Source organism: Zonotrichia albicollis, chromosome 1 (genome assembly GCF_047830755.1).
Source record: "Zonotrichia albicollis isolate bZonAlb1 chromosome 1, bZonAlb1.hap1, whole genome shotgun sequence".
Classification (NCBI taxonomy): domain Eukaryota; kingdom Metazoa; phylum Chordata; class Aves; order Passeriformes; family Passerellidae; genus Zonotrichia; species Zonotrichia albicollis.
In genome coordinates this window covers 47,000,505-47,017,136 of record NC_133819.1, presented here as the reverse complement: position 1 = coordinate 47,017,136, position 16,632 = coordinate 47,000,505, and the positions used below count along the sequence as shown (strand labels likewise).

The 16,632-nt window shown below is 40.5% G+C and overlaps 1 protein-coding gene across 1 annotated transcript in view; it reads right to left on the bottom strand.

Moving 5' to 3' along the window:
- The window catches only part of NPSR1 (neuropeptide S receptor 1), a 108,845-nt gene that overhangs the window by 58,119 nt on the left and 34,094 nt on the right, over window positions 1-16,632 (bottom strand). Inside the window, exon 5 of the mRNA XM_005485919.4 lies at window positions 136-410. Coding sequence (XP_005485976.1) covers window positions 136-282 — 147 coding nt within the window. The 5' untranslated portion in view covers window positions 283-410. The remainder of the gene's footprint in view (window positions 1-135; window positions 411-16,632) is intronic.

Below are 16,632 nucleotides of genomic sequence, written 5' to 3'. Positions count from 1 at the left end.
TTTTTGCAGGGAAAAAAACCTACCAATATCTGGGAAAAAAAGTTAAAGAATGTTAGTTGCCTCCCCACATATGTGCTGAAAAAGCTCCAAAGCTGCAAGCATTTGAGAAAAGTAATGCACCCCTTAAAGTAATACCTTAAAGGAATAGTAAAAGGATCCCCACTCCTCTTCTGCCACCACTTCTGTGAAAGTCACCGTTTCAGTGAAAGTGACCAGGGTAAGATCCAGACAGCCGGTGCCTCCCTGGGAGCTGCTGCTGGCTTCTGTGGACTTGACCTCCATCACTGGGTTTTGCTCAAGTTGTCTAGTGCTGGTTTTAGTAAGAGTTAATGCAGCCAGGCTTCTCCTGTAAGAGCGCAGCACAGAACCAGCCTCTCACTGGCTACCAGAGGTGTCGGGCTTCAGTGCAGCTGAGTGATAGAAAAAAAAAAAAAAAAAGCCAAGCTGGCATTCCTTTGAGCTTTCTTTTGGTACAACTCTGACGACAGCCATCCACATGCTCTTCCAACAGCAGCAGCCAGTAACAAAGTCAGCACACATGGCCCCAGCCATGTCCTTTGTCTATTCTGGATTACCTGGCACCCCAAGCTGTTAGCTCTGGAGTCAGGCACACCTGAAAAAGCATGGAGCTCTTCCCTGCACTAAACCCAGGAGACTGGGTATTCCACTCAGCAGCATTGCTTACTTACCTTAGCTAGGCTCACTATGATGTTGATTACCTTCAGTCTTACGGTATATCCATAAGCAAACACCAACATGCTCTCCCATATTAACAAAACCCTATTAAGTTTGTAGGCTTAAGGGACCTGTCAATATCTACCTGACCTCATAAATAGACCTCTCCCTCACCTCTGCAAAGAGCTGGAGTGTGCTGCACACCCAGGAAGGCAGTGCTTTCTTCACCATACAGAAAACCTGTCTGGAAAGGCACAGCTCCTAAATACTTAGAGGCTCAAGACTCTTCAGAATAATCAAGTAATCAATTATCTCTCTATTCACAGATTTTCTGGACACTGATCACACACCCCCTCTGTTTATTCAGATGTTTTTTGCCCATCTCCAGTGGCGTCACTCTAGCTGTACACCAAGGTGACAGATGAGAGTGCACTCATCTTCCCTGACCAGAGCTCAAAGTCACTTGGTAAATACAGCCCTTGTTCATCTTTGTGAGGATGCTCTGCCCCAATGACAGTGCAATCCCAAGCAGAACTCGATGTGTTTCACACTCAAACCCCACCAATTCAATCTCTCCTTACCTGCTCATGGCAAAACCCAGTCCTGCATTTCTGTAGGTACAGATGGCCATGGATGAGCTCAGGAGTCTTTAGACTCCTCTCTCGCTAGCACAGCACACCTTTTCCCCAGGTGCTGGAGCAGCGATCTCCACAAAATGCCCACGTCGTCCATGTCCCTGATCTTTTTGGGACTGTGCCTATCCCTGCCTACATGAGCAGCAAGAGAGGGGTCACTAAAGGGCCCTCCAAATCCCAGACCCTGTATTCATAGGAGAAATTAAGGGAATATCAGGTCCAAATTTTTACTCTGAATCCTCCCAAATTAGGACATGCCTGGATCTCAGGTTTTGGGCCAGGCTGTTTTAGAGACTGCAGAAACCTCTGTGTGTCTGAGCAATAATCAGGCTCTCCAGAAGATGCTGGAGTCCTCAGAGTCACTCAGTGGAGACATTAGAGGAGGGAATCAGTCTAGACCAGTACAGATAATCAGTACCAGTCAGGAGGCAATCAACTCTGACTAATATGCACCAGTGATCAATATTTAACAGTGACAAATGACTCATGGGTTGGAAACATGAAATAGATAAAAAAGAAATATAAAGAAAAAAGATAAAAAGAAATATTATAGAACCACAACATTTTTGCTGAAAACCACTGGGGAAATGCTCATATATTATATAAAAGAGAAGGGAAACATTTTTGCATTTTTTTCTGACTGATTTTACAGGTTGACTTTGAAACTCTGCTCAGAATTTAAGTAGCATCCAACCGTCTTGAAAATATTTTACCATTTTTTTACCCCTCTTCTTCCTTCTTCTAATGTCTCTTTCTTATATTTACAGAATTCTCTTAGCTAGAGTCAAATTTTATTACACTGAGCTTTTGGGTTTTTTGCACTTTCATTCCTACAGAGCTGTTAAGCTCAAGCATATTACAGGCACTAAGAGGCTTCTCAGTATCCACCCCACAGGCCAGATCACGTGCAGCTCTCAGGGCTAACCTAGAGTGACTTGTCTTGTGGCTTTGCCAGCTACTTTCTCTAAGTAGTGCTTATGGTGCTGCAAAGGTTATACCATGCCCTGCTCCAGCACTCTCCGGTCTGCAGAGGCTAATGCAGATTTTCCATCACTATTAGCTTTTCCTCCAGTGAGTATTTCTCAGTTACTGTCTCTGCCGTGTTTTGTTGTCAAAATGCTGTTTAGTCACAGAATTGGAAGCCATGGGCTGTCTGTGGTACCACATCTAGAATTAGGCTAATTCTCTAGAATAAACCCCTACAAGTCATTAACAACTCTTTGAAATTTGGTGTTCAGATGTTTTTCCCCACCCCACTCTCCATGGTGATATTAAGCAAATTCTGAAATGAATGGCAAAATAAAATATTTTATGATTGAATCTAAAAAACTTACAAAAGGCAAGATCAAATCCTAGAAACTCCTCTGTGCTGAAGGAATAGCTGATTGAGTCCAGTAACTCACTTTGGTTTTTCCTTAGTTGGGACCTTGAAAGTCTCTGAGAACTTTCAATGTTTTAAGAGATTGAGACAGTTTTACAGGGAGAGAAATTCAGTCTTCTCTCTGCTTTAATGTAAAATGCTGTCCAATTATTATTGCAAGACAGTTTTTCATCTAATGTATAATAACATGCTTCTTCCTTCTTAACCTTTAGAGTGGCTTTTTTTAAAGTCACTGTATTATAGCACTGCACCACAGCATGCTTCATAAATAGGAAAGATATTTAAATATCCATAAGCAATAAGAATGGATTATTTGAAAGAAGAATAGACAGAACTTGCTTTAGAGGTCTCCTCATTTGCTGTTGCCTTTATCTCAGTCTCAGGAGCTACACACATTTCGTTTTCTTAAATAAGAAAACTTGAAGCAAAGCACCAGAAAACCTAAGAGCATAAATGGTTCCACTGAAAGGTGAAGAGAGTATTCTGTGGTTGCTGTGTGCAGCAAAACTGACACCCTGAGTCTGCAGAAACATGGGGGCTGATGTGCAATGCCTTTTCTTTTATCTCCCCATAGTGGCATGGCACTCCCCTCTGGAAAGAAGAGGAAACCCTGTAAACTGCAGAAAGTGAAACCAGGAGATTGATGTGATTGATGTGATGTGATGTGATGTGATGTGATGTGATGTGATGATGTGATGATGTTATGATGTGATGATGTGATGTGGTAGATGTAGGTAGGTAACTCTGGAAAGAAAAGGTAAAAAAAAAGAAAAGCAAGACCAGGAAACAATGAATCAAAGTTTTTAAAGATCAGGTAAAAATGAGTGATTTTGATTATTTAAGCCTGAAATTCCTCATGCAAAAACTCTGTTCTTTCCTGCACAGCAGCTGTGAAATGCAATAGGTGGAGATGGTTGATTTTGTGCATCACAGTGTGGATGCTCCGTGGCAGGCAGAGGTGCCATCACAGCAGCAGTAGGAGGAGGGACTGTGCAGGAATATCTGGTTCCTCCTCTGCTGTTTCTGTATCTTGACTTCCCTGGCAGAAACTGTTGTGTGGCAGTATTTCTGTGCATGATGCAGATAACCTGCCAAAAGCCAGCCAGTGTAAGTATTCTAATGTGTCAAATTTTAAAAAAGATTAGGTACATCTGAAATGGGCAGAAAAAAGATCTGCTCAAGTATATTATTTTTACTGAGACTTTATGCTAGATTTCATTTGGTTGTATTTAGGCATCGTTCAGAGTAAAATTGAAAAAATATTTGGTTTTCTGCTCTTTGGAGCTTTGGCACCCAGGAGTAGTTAGGCATAATCATATTAAATGCAAAGAACAAATAACAGTATCAGACTGTGGGAAGAAAGAGAATGAGATATTTCTTACTTCTAAGAGAGCAGCAAGTTAATTGCTTTTCTGTAAAAAAACCCCATGCTTATCCAAATCTTTATATGCCAGCTTTGGAAGAGGAAATTTAGCCTGCTCTTCCCAGTGCTCAGCTCCTCCCTAAAAGCTGAACATTTGGGGCAATTCAGAGGGACTCAGCTGCTGGCTCTGGAGCACAGCACCTCTTTACAGCTGTGTGCCCTCATCCCCGCTGCACAGGAGAGCAGAACTGACATATTGGTGACACAATTCCTGTTGTCTGTCAGAAAGTCATTCTCCTTTGACTTAACAAGCTGCTCAGCACGTGCATTGGGTTCCTTTGGCGTCGTGCATCCAGAGGGATGCAGACCTGGACACCCTGGGTAGGCAATACCCAAACAGGCTGCATTGATTGCCTCAAATCTGGAACCAAAAACATCTCCAAGTGGTACCAGTGCCTGGTATGTGGCTGGGAAGGGATGCCCATGTTTCTGGACTCTTGTAGGTCATTGCTGTGTGTGAAACAGAGGATTTCATGTGTGCCTTACTTAGGATGCAAGTATTCCACCATTCATTGGCACTCACATTTATACAATTTTTGAGCCCCTCCAGGTGGAGATGACATCAAATTTCTAAATCTTTAAGACTAGAAACAGCAACGATATTTTATAGGCTAAATAAAAAGATACTGGATTTTCTTGACAGAAACCCCTAATATCCATCCTCCACCCTCCAGAATGAAGTGGCTGTTACTAGGATTAAAAAATTTGGGAGTCAAAGTAAGATTTCAGAAGCTGGTTATAACCTCCTCCCAAGTATTTAGTTTCAGGATCTGCATCCCAAAGCAGGACCTCGTAGCAGCATGTTGACACTGCCAAACTTAGCCATTCCCAGGATGCTCTTTGTGAGGTGTGAATTTCAGCTACACTCTGCAGAGACTCCAGGGTTGAGACTCTGTGCCATCTGCAGCACATGGATCACCTTGGGCCACAGGGCCAACTAACAGCACAGTGTGTTCACTGCATCCCCAAATTTCTTGCTTCTGGAGTTAGAGTCCAGTAAGTACAGCTGAAAAGCCCTTTTCTTTGATGGAAAAGTTTGAGTTTGATTTTCATCCAGAATCTGTATAAACTTAATTTTGAAATATTAAAAGCATCACAGAATTAGATAACTGTTCTCTGCTGGGCTCCAGGCTGATCTTTCTCACCCGTCAAGTCTCTATCCAGCTTTGAATCAGATCCCCAAACTGACAGAAAGTTGAATTTTCCTCTAATGTCAGTTTTGAATCAGATCTTTTGCAAATGCTTAGATTTTACCCATAGTAAAACGCTAGAGTTTCAAAAATCACTGAGCATTTTTATAATAAATAATAAAATGCGAGTTGGTGGTTTCTCTTTCTTATATAATTTAAACATTTTTTTTTTTTTTAAATAGGAGATTTTTCCTCATCTTTATTACTTGTTGTTGTCTTATTCCAGACTGGTTCATTTTGCAAAAGGGATGCTCAGCCATTTCTCATTTCTTGTTAAGAAACTTTTGCAGAAGAATGAGGAATCCTTAAGGGATTATCTTTGAAAAGAAGCAAGCAGATAAAGAAAACATGGAGATGAATGTCATTAAATATGAATATTGTGTTAGTGGAACTGTCAGACACCCTGAGATTTCAAATCCCTTCACTCTGTTCCTCTCAATATTACCATCAAGGAAATCATATATTTTGCAAGGGCCTGATTCTCTATTCATTTAGTGTGTTGCAGAGCGGAATTTTTTCTTGTTCTGTGACTAGAATGGCAAGCAGCTTCCACAAAAAATGAGCCAAGCCCCATGAACTGAAACAGATGCCTGATGAATGTGCATTCTTATAAAATATTGAGACAGTCAACATAGTCACTTGGAGTGTTCTAACTTTTCAAGAGCTGAGCAGGTGGCCAAAATGTATGGCATCCATCAGGTGCTGGCATGTAGTTATGTGTACAGGTGCCAGTATGTAGGTAGAATAAATTCACAGCTTGCGTCACCACCAGAAAGATTTTTCCTTCACTTCCAATTGCCAAGGTACTGTCTGCCCTTCTCAAAGGACTGCAGCTGGAAAGGGAAAAGAGCACAGAAATAAAGCCCAGCTGCCAAAAGGGAAAGGTGGCTTCAGGTGAGCCCAGGCCAGCTCCCAGCACAGGCGGCAGGAATGCAGCCAACCCTTCCGACTGCATCGCCCGGCACACCGTATGCTCATTAACAAGGCAACTGCAGGGAACAAAGCACCAGCCATATGCTTGTCCTGCCCTGCTCCTCCCTCTGCTTAAGGTCCCATTTAACTACAATGAGCACCAATGTACCTTGAGAGGAGGGCCAAGAGGCATTGCAGACATGGGTACTAGATCCTATTTTGTCTACAGCTGGCATCAGCAGCTTGCTGTAAAATCTCCTGAACCACAGGCCAGAGCGTCAGCAGTCCAAAGCTGTTTGCCACAGTACAGGAAGGCCATTGGAGGAAAATTGGGTTCAGGATTTCCAAAAGCCAACTTCTTAGCCACTTCTGACACATAATGCATTTAATATCCATTAATAAGAATCTTTTTCAATTCCGTTTTCACATTGTTGTTTAGAAGAAATTTTCTTTACTTCTCCCATTTTTAATTGAACCAAAACCAATTTAACAGGCTGATCATTGTAGGTCCCTTCCAACTGAAAATAGTCTAGTCTGGTCACTTCTATATCAATTCATAATTCATCTTAATCTACAGAGTATGGATAACCACATCATATCTGCTCTGGGAGAGAAACACTCCTCTCTTCCCACTCCTTACCCTTCTTTCTTCTACCTCTGATGAGTGCATCAAGAGGTCATTTCCATTATTCCCATTCAAGCCTGCACTGATATAGGAATTACTCCCCTGTTAGATTTCAGAGGATGCCTGGATCTGATAAACCTCTCTCTTCTTCTGCAGGGGATGCTCCAATGGTTAAGACTCAGGCTTGGAGTTCAGGGAAGATAGGAAGGACCTTTCTCTTTTGCACATACCCATTCTGACCTTTCTCCTGTGCCATAAGAAAAAGCTTTGGAAAGCAAAGAAACTCAGGCCCTTCTGGATCTCATTCCCCATTCACCTGGATGCTCCTGCCTGCATAGTTATCCCCAGCTCTGGGTACATGCTGGTCCATGGCTGAGCAATTAATTCAGTTATAAATAAGAAACCCAGCCCAGTTCCATAAACTGGCCCTTGGGTTGAGCTATGATAGGATGGATTTGAATACATACAGGGACTTCACCCAATCACATTATACTCTAAACTGCAGACACCTCACTGGCACAGAAGCTGAGTGGTGTTTAAGCCAGACCAGTGAGCTGTCTGCACTGGGAGATTCAAATCCTCCTATTTAAGGAGGGTGAGGACAATAAAACAGCTTGCTGTCACATGAGAATCCTGGAGTATGTGTTGTCTCTGTCTCCAACCACCAACTCCATGCGACACGTGGTGCTCCATGTGAGGATCCAACTCAGCCATTTACAGCAAGCAACCACAGTATTGCAGGGAGACAGGAACTGCAGTGGAATATTGCCATGAGCAGCGGAATACTTGCTGCAAACAGGCTGTGGGACAGCAGAAAATGGCTGCAAAATTCCAATGGTAGGCAGCAGATTATGCCCTGTGGTTTCAAACCCCACTTTGCAGATTGGAATCACCATCAGGACCATGGGAGCGTGGACCTCTACACCAGAAGTGCCCGTTCTGAAGATATGAACTTCCTTTTTTAAAAAACAAGGGATTAATTATCACAAGTGGGCTCTGCTGGCCCTGCTCACATGGTATAAAAGCCACAAACTCGATGTGTCTGAAAAGACCTCCTCAGACTTATTAACCTGGGAGAGGACTGGCTGAGGCATACTTGCTGCAGCCTCCATTGGTGATGACACAAGGCATTAATGTTAAAAACCATGACTCAGGTTGTGGGTGATCAAAGACCTAACATGGTTTGCACTGTTACGATGCCTAAGGCAAAGCCTTTGCAGATAAAGGTCAGTGGAATGATTGGCATAGGGGCAGACATCACTCTGCCAACATATGGCCTTCATCATGGCCTACAACACTTGCAGGATCTGCCATTGCTGGCCTCTGAGGGCCCACACAGAGCTCCTTGAGCAGCAACCCTGTGTTGATGAAAAATTCTGAGGGCCAAACAGCTACAATCCGGCCTTACATCACTGCTGCAACACTGAACCTGTAGGGAAGGGATGTTTTTCCCGCATGGGGAGTGTGGATGGGAATGGATTTTCAACAGAGGCCATTTTAAACAGAATGGATTTTTAACTGTGTTAAAGTGTTTAAGGTATCCCATACCAGCTCTGAAATGGCTTACTCCTCAGCCTGTGTGGACACCATGGTGGCCCCTTGAGAAAGAAAGCTAGATGCCCTAAAATCATTAGTACAAGAACGGCTAGCTCAAGGACACGCAGAGCCATTTAGGAGCCCTTGGAACGCCCCTGTATTTGTTGTACTAAAGAAATCTGGTAAATGGAGTTTGCTCCATGACCTAAGAAAAATCAATTGTGTGATGGAGGGCATGGGTGCTTTGCAAGCTAGTGTGCCTTATCCTACAATGATTCCTGCCTCCTGGGACATCCTGATTGTGGACCTGAAGGATTGTTTTTTCACTATTCCACTGCACCCAGATGATATCCCAAAGTTTGCCTTCCATTAATAACACTGCACCAATGCAACACCACCAATAGCAAGTTCTTCTTCAAGATATGAGAAACAGCCCTGCAATCTGTCAATGATATGTTGCACAAGCACTCTCATCAGTAAAAGAGCAATTTCCAGGGGCCTACCGCTATCACTACATGGATAAGATTTTGATTGCAACCTGAACACAAAAGGAACTCTCACAGATTCAGCCAAGCCTGCTACAAGCATTAAAAACACTTGGGCTGCAGGTAGCACCAGAGAAGATGAAGCAGCAAGCACCCTGGAAATATTTGGGACTCAAAATAATGAACCAAACTCCTCATCCACAAGCAATTAAATTTTCAACCAAAATTCAGACTCTAAATGATCCACAAAAATTATCAACTAGGTCAGACTGTGTCTAGGATTAATCAACTCACAATTAGCACCCTTATTTGACCTCCTAAAAGGTGATCCTGAATTAACTTCTTCCAGAAAATTAACCTCAAGGCAAAAACTGCTCTTGAATTAGTAGAGCAAACTATCACAAAGAGACAAGTCAACCAGATATACCCAGAAATGTGTTCATGCCACTGTGTTCATTCTTATTGATATTTTCATTCTATCAGTATCATTGGACAGTGGAATACAGACAGGCCTGAGCTTTGCACATTCTAGAGTGGGTGTTTTTACCTCACCAACCAAAAAAGACCCATCATCTTTGAGCTAATTGCAGAGTTAATCATCAAATGTCATCACAGGTGTTTACAATTGAATGCTAGAGATCCTTCACAAATTATTATTCCTGTGACACAAGTGCGGTTTGAATGGTGTTTTGCTAACTGTACAGCCTTGCAAAGTGCCTTGCAAAATTTTTCAGGACAAATCACTTACCACTTACCAAGCCATATATTACTCAAGTCAAGTGGCTAAACTGCACTGTCTCTGAAACCTCTAAATACCAAACACCCTTAAAAAATGTTACAGTGTTTACTGACGGTTCTGGGAAAACAGGAAAGTCCATTGTGAAAGAAGAAGGTGAGTGGCAAACATTGGAGGGATATGAGAATGGATCACTTCAAATAGTAGAGCTACAGGCTGTAGCTGTGGCTTTCCAACATTTTCCCCACACTCTGCTAGGTGCTGTAACTGATTCTGCAAATGTGGCTGACATCACACAAAGATTAGACCAAGCACTACTAAAGGAAAATGATAATGCACAATTATTTAACTTAGTAAAAACTCTATGCCTTACTATCCAAGCCAGAACTTGCTCTTATTATATCCTACACATCAAGAATCACACAAATTCACCAGGTTTTATCACAGAGGGCAACACCAGCCCTGCTTGAATAGCACCACAACCAGATACACTAGCACAAGCAAAGGCATCCCCTAATTTTTTCCACCAAGGTGTTTAAGCCTTACAGCAGCAGTTTCAGTTGTCAAACACAGAGGCTTGTAATATTGTTAGCACCTGTGCTGGCTGCCAAGGTCACACTGCACCACTGCAGATGGTGATAAACCCTTGTGACTGTGTGCTTTGCAAATCTGGCAAACAGATGTCACACACATCCCTGAATTTGGCCGCTTAGAACATGCACATGTCTCAATTGATACCTTTTCATCAGCAATATGGGGTACAGTACACACAGGAGAAAAAGGTCGAGATGCCATCACACACAGGAGATCAGCTTTTGTGGCTTTGGGCATCCCTCACATCATCAGAACAGACAATGGCCCTGCATACACTTCACAGAAAACTAGACCATTTCTACAACTCCAGGGTGTGTCACAGCAAACTGTTATTCCCCATTTAGCAACTGGACAGGCCATTTTAGAAAGGGCACATGGCACCTTAAAATGTATTTTACATCAACAAAAAAGGGGAATGTGTGATGAAACCCCACAGAGCAGAGTAACAAAAGCTGTTTACACTTTGAACCATTTAACAGTATTGGAAAAGTCCCAGAACCCAGTTATTTTGAATTACTTCTTATCACTACAATCATCCTGTGATGTTCAGCTTGCCCAAGGCAATAGTGAGAAACTTCCTCACCAATACATGATGGGGGTTCTTGGGATATTATTACCTGGGCACAGGGACTCTTGAAGTGGCAGTTCATAAAGGACTTCATTTGTTTACAAATTATTTTTTCCTGTTTACAAGCTGTTTTTTCTGTTTACAGATCGTTTTTCTAGTAGTTGGGTTTTTCTCTAACAGTTCTAAGGGTTAAATGGTTTATTGTTTTTAAAGTCATGAGTTGTAACTATAAGCAGGCAACCTGTGGCATGTTAGCCTGAAGGATGGTGATCTCGCCTAACAGCTCCTGGAAGTGGGTGCTGCAACTTCAAGTGGTGCATGGAACACTGGTAGCTGGGGAAGCTAGGTTTGTCAAATTGAGTAAAAGGCCTAATTCACATTAGGCCACACCATTGGTCCTCAAGTGCCAGATTGGAGCCAGTGAAATCATCAGTAACTAAAACTGTGCCAAGCAGGAGCAGAAGGTTTTAAACAACTGCAAGTCTAGGTGAAGTTTAAAATTGAAGTTCCAAACATAGCAAAAAGATTGCAATTAATGCATAAGAACATCTTTTCAGACTACACTGCCACCTTTAATCTCTGATCAAATAGTGCTTCAGATGCTACAGAGATAGAAGGGGGCAACAAAGGGAATTGATCTAATCCATCAACACTAAAACCTTGGGAAAAAAACAGTACAAACCACAATGTAGGTCAAAAAATATGCCCATAGAGAGGTAGTGGGAAGAAAAGTAAGTGTGGGAAGAAAAAAATTTAAATGCCTGCATCCCTGTTCTTCTTTTCTATGGGAGAAGTTGTACCTGAAGTAATGAATACACTCTGTCTTGTGGCGATGAGCAGCAGAGTGGAATTACAGATTTACAGCAGAGGTAGAAAGCCATTAGATGAATTGCAGGACCTTTTATTACCAATTGCAATTTCATGGCAGGGTTATTATTTATTAAATACAGGAGCAGCCAGTTGAATTCTTACTGCTCTTTGGCTTAATTCCACTTATAAAAAGGCTGAAGAAATTACACAGAGCAGACTAATAGTGCTCTGCAGTAGCAGGCTTCTTTCTTCTTTCTCACTGCCTTCACCTGGATGCATGCACACACACACACACACACTCACAGAGAAATTTAAAAAGTCATTGTATGGAAGGAGAACAAGTCATATCCAATCTCTCTTTAAAAAATCTAAGATATAGTGAAATAAATTCACTGTACTGCTATCATTACTGCACCTGAAGAGCAGTTTGGACGAGGTAACACCCTCAAGTACTGAGGCTCAGTTTTTTACCATTCCCAGAATAAACACATGAAATGACATGACCCAAGTCAGAATTACTAAGTGGGTGGGGGGAAGAAGATAATATTTGCCATAATATAAAATTGCATCCCAGGTCAACTTCATGAAGAGAGGTTGTGTATATTTTCAGGCAGCAAAAGGGATGAGCTATTCAAACCTCAGCAGCTTTGTACCAGCACTTATTTTGAATTCCCTGAACTGCAGAGCAGTGGAAAGGAAGAGGAACCAGAATGAAGTGAAGAAATACCCACTGAAGAAACTGTCTCAGCATGGCTCAAATCTCTAAGGCTTTGTTCATGCTTATCTGTCACTGCACATTGGCACAAGCAGGGTGTTTAATAACGTCGTTTGCCAGAAAAACAAGTGGTATAAAAAAATTTCTTTTTAAAATTTTTTTCATTAGTGTTTGGCAAATAATTAAAAAATAGATTCAGCAGGAGCAAAAAATATGTATAAAATTTCTGTAAAATATAGTTTGTATATAAAAAAGTAATCTTCTGCAAGCCAGCTATTTTTAGACTATAATGTAGATGTAGATTAGTCTGGTGTGATACAAACCTTCATTTCCAAAATAACATAGTCCTTTGCTAATATATTTTTCAGGCATACTTCTTCATATATTATCTGATATTCCTTAGCAGTACATTGATGTTCCTGATCACACTGTGAAATATATTTTCATTAAAAATGTGGAAATGAACTGCTATCATTTCCATTTCTGCACAATAAAACCACTCAATTACGGTTCCAATCCAATGAAGAAGTGAAACAGGACTGCCTCACATGCTGACTTGAACACAGAAAGCACAGCTCAAAGAAACAAGATTGTCTAAAGAAAAATACAAAATTTAGCAACCAGTTTAAGGTTGTGGATACAGTTGCTCTAAGTGTCCACATCCCCAGTGACCAAATAGGCAAATTCTAACTAGGCAAATAAACTCAATCCAGCATTTTTGTTCCCACATTTTGAGACTGTTGTGCCTCTTAGATCACCCGCATTTGAATAAGGTGACAATGATGTGGATATCTCATGCTAATGATTCTTTGCTCACCGTTGTAAATGTGAGCATAATGATACAAATGCTCAGAGAAATGGGAACTAGGGTGTTGTTTTTGGAGTGGGCATGATTTCCCTCACAATGGCATTGCACACAGGCAGCCCTCACGAGCTAGATGAGTACAGCTACTTTATGTGCAGTAAGCTGAGGATCTGCAGTGTCAGATCTTCGTGCAAATAAATGGGCTCAGTCCTTTTCATCTCACAGGTTGTGCCCAAGCATGAGAGCAGCTGATCTGGCTTGCTGCTTTTGGGAGGTGAGCTGTGGATTCTTTTCACACATGTGTATATGTATAAGCAGAGATGATTTACTGTCTATACAGATAAAACAACATCTCCTTTAGTTAGCTGAGAAATTTCCAGTGCTTGTCCAAACATACCTCTGAAACAGGTAATATTGTTCTTGCACTAAAGGAATACAGGATAAAATAATAAGTATCATCTAGGAAGCAGGAGTGCGAGAAGTTTCAAGTGCATAACAGTGGTGTGGGCGGAATATATGAAGTAGCAAATACAATACCCAATTTGCTAAAGTCATTAGAAGCAAACCAGAAATCAGTGTGGGAGACATTCGTTGCACCTGCTGCTCAGAGCTAAGTTTTCAGAACTTTTAAAAAGACCAAAATTGTTGAAGAGTTCCTAAGGTTTTATCTCTGGAACAGAAAGAAAATTGGAAGGGAAAAAAATTATTGTTATGCATCCACATGTATCAAGCCAGTGAGAGATTAAATGAAGGAAAAGGAAAATGCCTCTACGCTCAAAGCGTTCAAAGCTTTTGTAGCACAATTTGCTTCAGGAGAAAATAATGTTTTCTGTGGTTATGAACATGCAAAAAAGATTCCAGACTTTATATGAACTGCTGCTCGGGGATTAGATGAGGATTTAATATCTTTCTCAGAGAAAGGATTAATTAAAATCTGTCTTCTTTGGGAAGGTGATGAGCAAAATAATTTCATATGCATACAGAGCTTTTGATTTTTTTCTCTACAGAAATGAAATGTATTTGGTGACTTCTCATTTCGAATACTTTTCTTCAAAAAAAGGAATAATTTTATATTTTTATTCATAGGACTAGCTGAAGGGATTTTAACATGCTTTCAAAATGTCAAAAAAAATTGAATCATGGGAGTCTCCTTTAGAAAACTTTGAAAATCTGCTGTTAGGAGCTGAAGAAATACTGCTTGAACATCACTAGAATCTGTCCTTTTGCTACATATTTCACCATGCTTAACTGTGAAATTGGTTAGAAAGTCTACTGGCTATTGATAGACCTAACTGCATTTTTAATTTCATGATCATACTGCGAAAAGTTTTACTTCTCTTTCCACAAAAGGCCTTGATTGTCATCAAAAAGCTGAAGCATGCACACGCACAATTGGTTTTTGTTTATTTGCAGACCTTAGCAGCTGGTGTTTTAGGGAACTAAAATCCAAGTAATCTGGCCCTGCCTCAGGGTGTGAAAGTTTGGAAATGCCTTTCACCACCTTGAGAAAGGAATGACACAAATTAGAGCATCTCATAGGATACCTGCTGGTGCCTGGCCCCCTCTATTATCTTTCTCTCTATAAAGCAGCAATCCACGACAGTTTCAGTGAAAAAAAGAATTTTAAATCTTGCATTATGTGTTTCATGATAGAAATGCCAGTAGACATGTCTGAATTCCCTCCAGCACTGATATGAAAGGAATAGATATTTTACTGAACAAATTTAATTTTTACGAAAACACTAAAAATATTCTTTTTGAGCCATTAAGGGTGAAAAAGCTATGATTCATAACTTTTTTATCAAAACTAACCTTCCCTTTTATAAGGATTTTGACACCTGTGATCCTTTAACTGTACCATTTTTTAAAATGAAATATCTGGTAAATTTACATCAATTTATACACACATATGTATATCTCTATAAATATATGAATATATATAGATATATAGTAGGAATTTAAATTACTCAGGCTAAATTTCAGAGCTCCCTATACTGAAAATCATTAAGACACAATGAATGGATAGTTAAAAAAAAGAAACAAAACAAAACAAAAAAACAACTTAAAGAAACCTAAACACAACCAAGCAAACAAATGAAAAACCCAAACCAAAATAAAACCAAAAAAACATACCCTGATCACACAAAAATCTGTGTAAAGGTGCATAACCCATACCAGAAGGAAAGTAAAAAGCAATGAGCAACAAACTGAAATTTCTCTAAAGAAAGAAACAAAAACAAAACTCTGCTGGAGAACTTTACACCCTTTTTTTGTACAGCTTCTGTCCTTAAAAACCTGGGACCTCAAGTGGATTTTTTTGTCTTTCATCTGTCTCGTTTCTTCAGTCCCAACATGCAGGAGGTCTAAGCAAAGGCTTGTCCACTTCTGCTGCCCTGTTTGATGAGCATCAGTGTCCCCTGCTCAAGTGATCAAGGTCCCTGCCCTGCATCAGAGCACGGGTAAGGCCACAGAAAGCAGGTGATCCTCCTCCTGATGAGCACACTCCAGCAATTACCAAAGAGTTAGTATAGCAGGGAACAGCATCTCTTAGTTGGAGCAGGGAACAGACTCGGATCATCTGGTCTACTGATTTAGACATGGCTCAACTTCAAGGAGTGTTTGCCTGAACTTTATAAGGCAGACTTAGCCCATATGTTTATCACAGATACAAGGAGCTCAGGAAAGGATTGATGGCCTGCAATTTTACAGTCACTGCATGGTCCTGTAAGATTAGTATGGATTAATGTCTGAGCATTAAATATTTAATGTAATAAAAAGTTTTCTTAAAGGTATGGAAGTGTGACTTGGTCCTGCATTTTAATTATGCTTAAAAAAAGTCCAGTCAACATCTAATTTGTTCTGTTCAAATCCCAACATTGTCCAAAGATAAATCTCTTCTGTTTGGAGAAGAGAGAGTCAAAGGAGAAGATCAAATAATTAGGCATAGCTGAATTTGAAATCACTGTTCCAGACTATCAAATAGATTAGACTTCAAAGACAGAACAGTAAATTATACATAGGTATAATATATGTGTAAAATTTCTCATTCCATTTTTGTAATTGAAAAAAAAAAGAAAAAAACATATATTATTAATTCATCCCAGACTCTCTAGATACTCAATACTAGGTCAGCAATTACATTAAATATATTACAGTGAAATCTTTGTGGTACCTGCCCAAAATTAACCTGAGCCTGTACCACATCATAGCATATCCTTAGCTCTGTCTAGCGGAGACTACGTATGCATTTCACCTTCTGTACCTTTTTTCCTGCACTACTTTTTGGACCTGTGCTAATAAATTATGAGGACAGGAGGTATGACCTCACTCCAAATGAAAATAAAAAATTTCAGCTGTGTTGCTTTAGGTCAGGTAACAGCTTTTTTACTTTAATTACAAGTTGATGAAGCAATAATGTTTCAAAACTTGTAAAATGAAGAAAAATAAATATTCCATAGAGAAAGTGCTGAAGTTGAAGTTTCTCTGACCTGTTATTTTAGCTGAAAGTCTTTGCTAATTTGAACACTGCTTGTGAAAGCAAA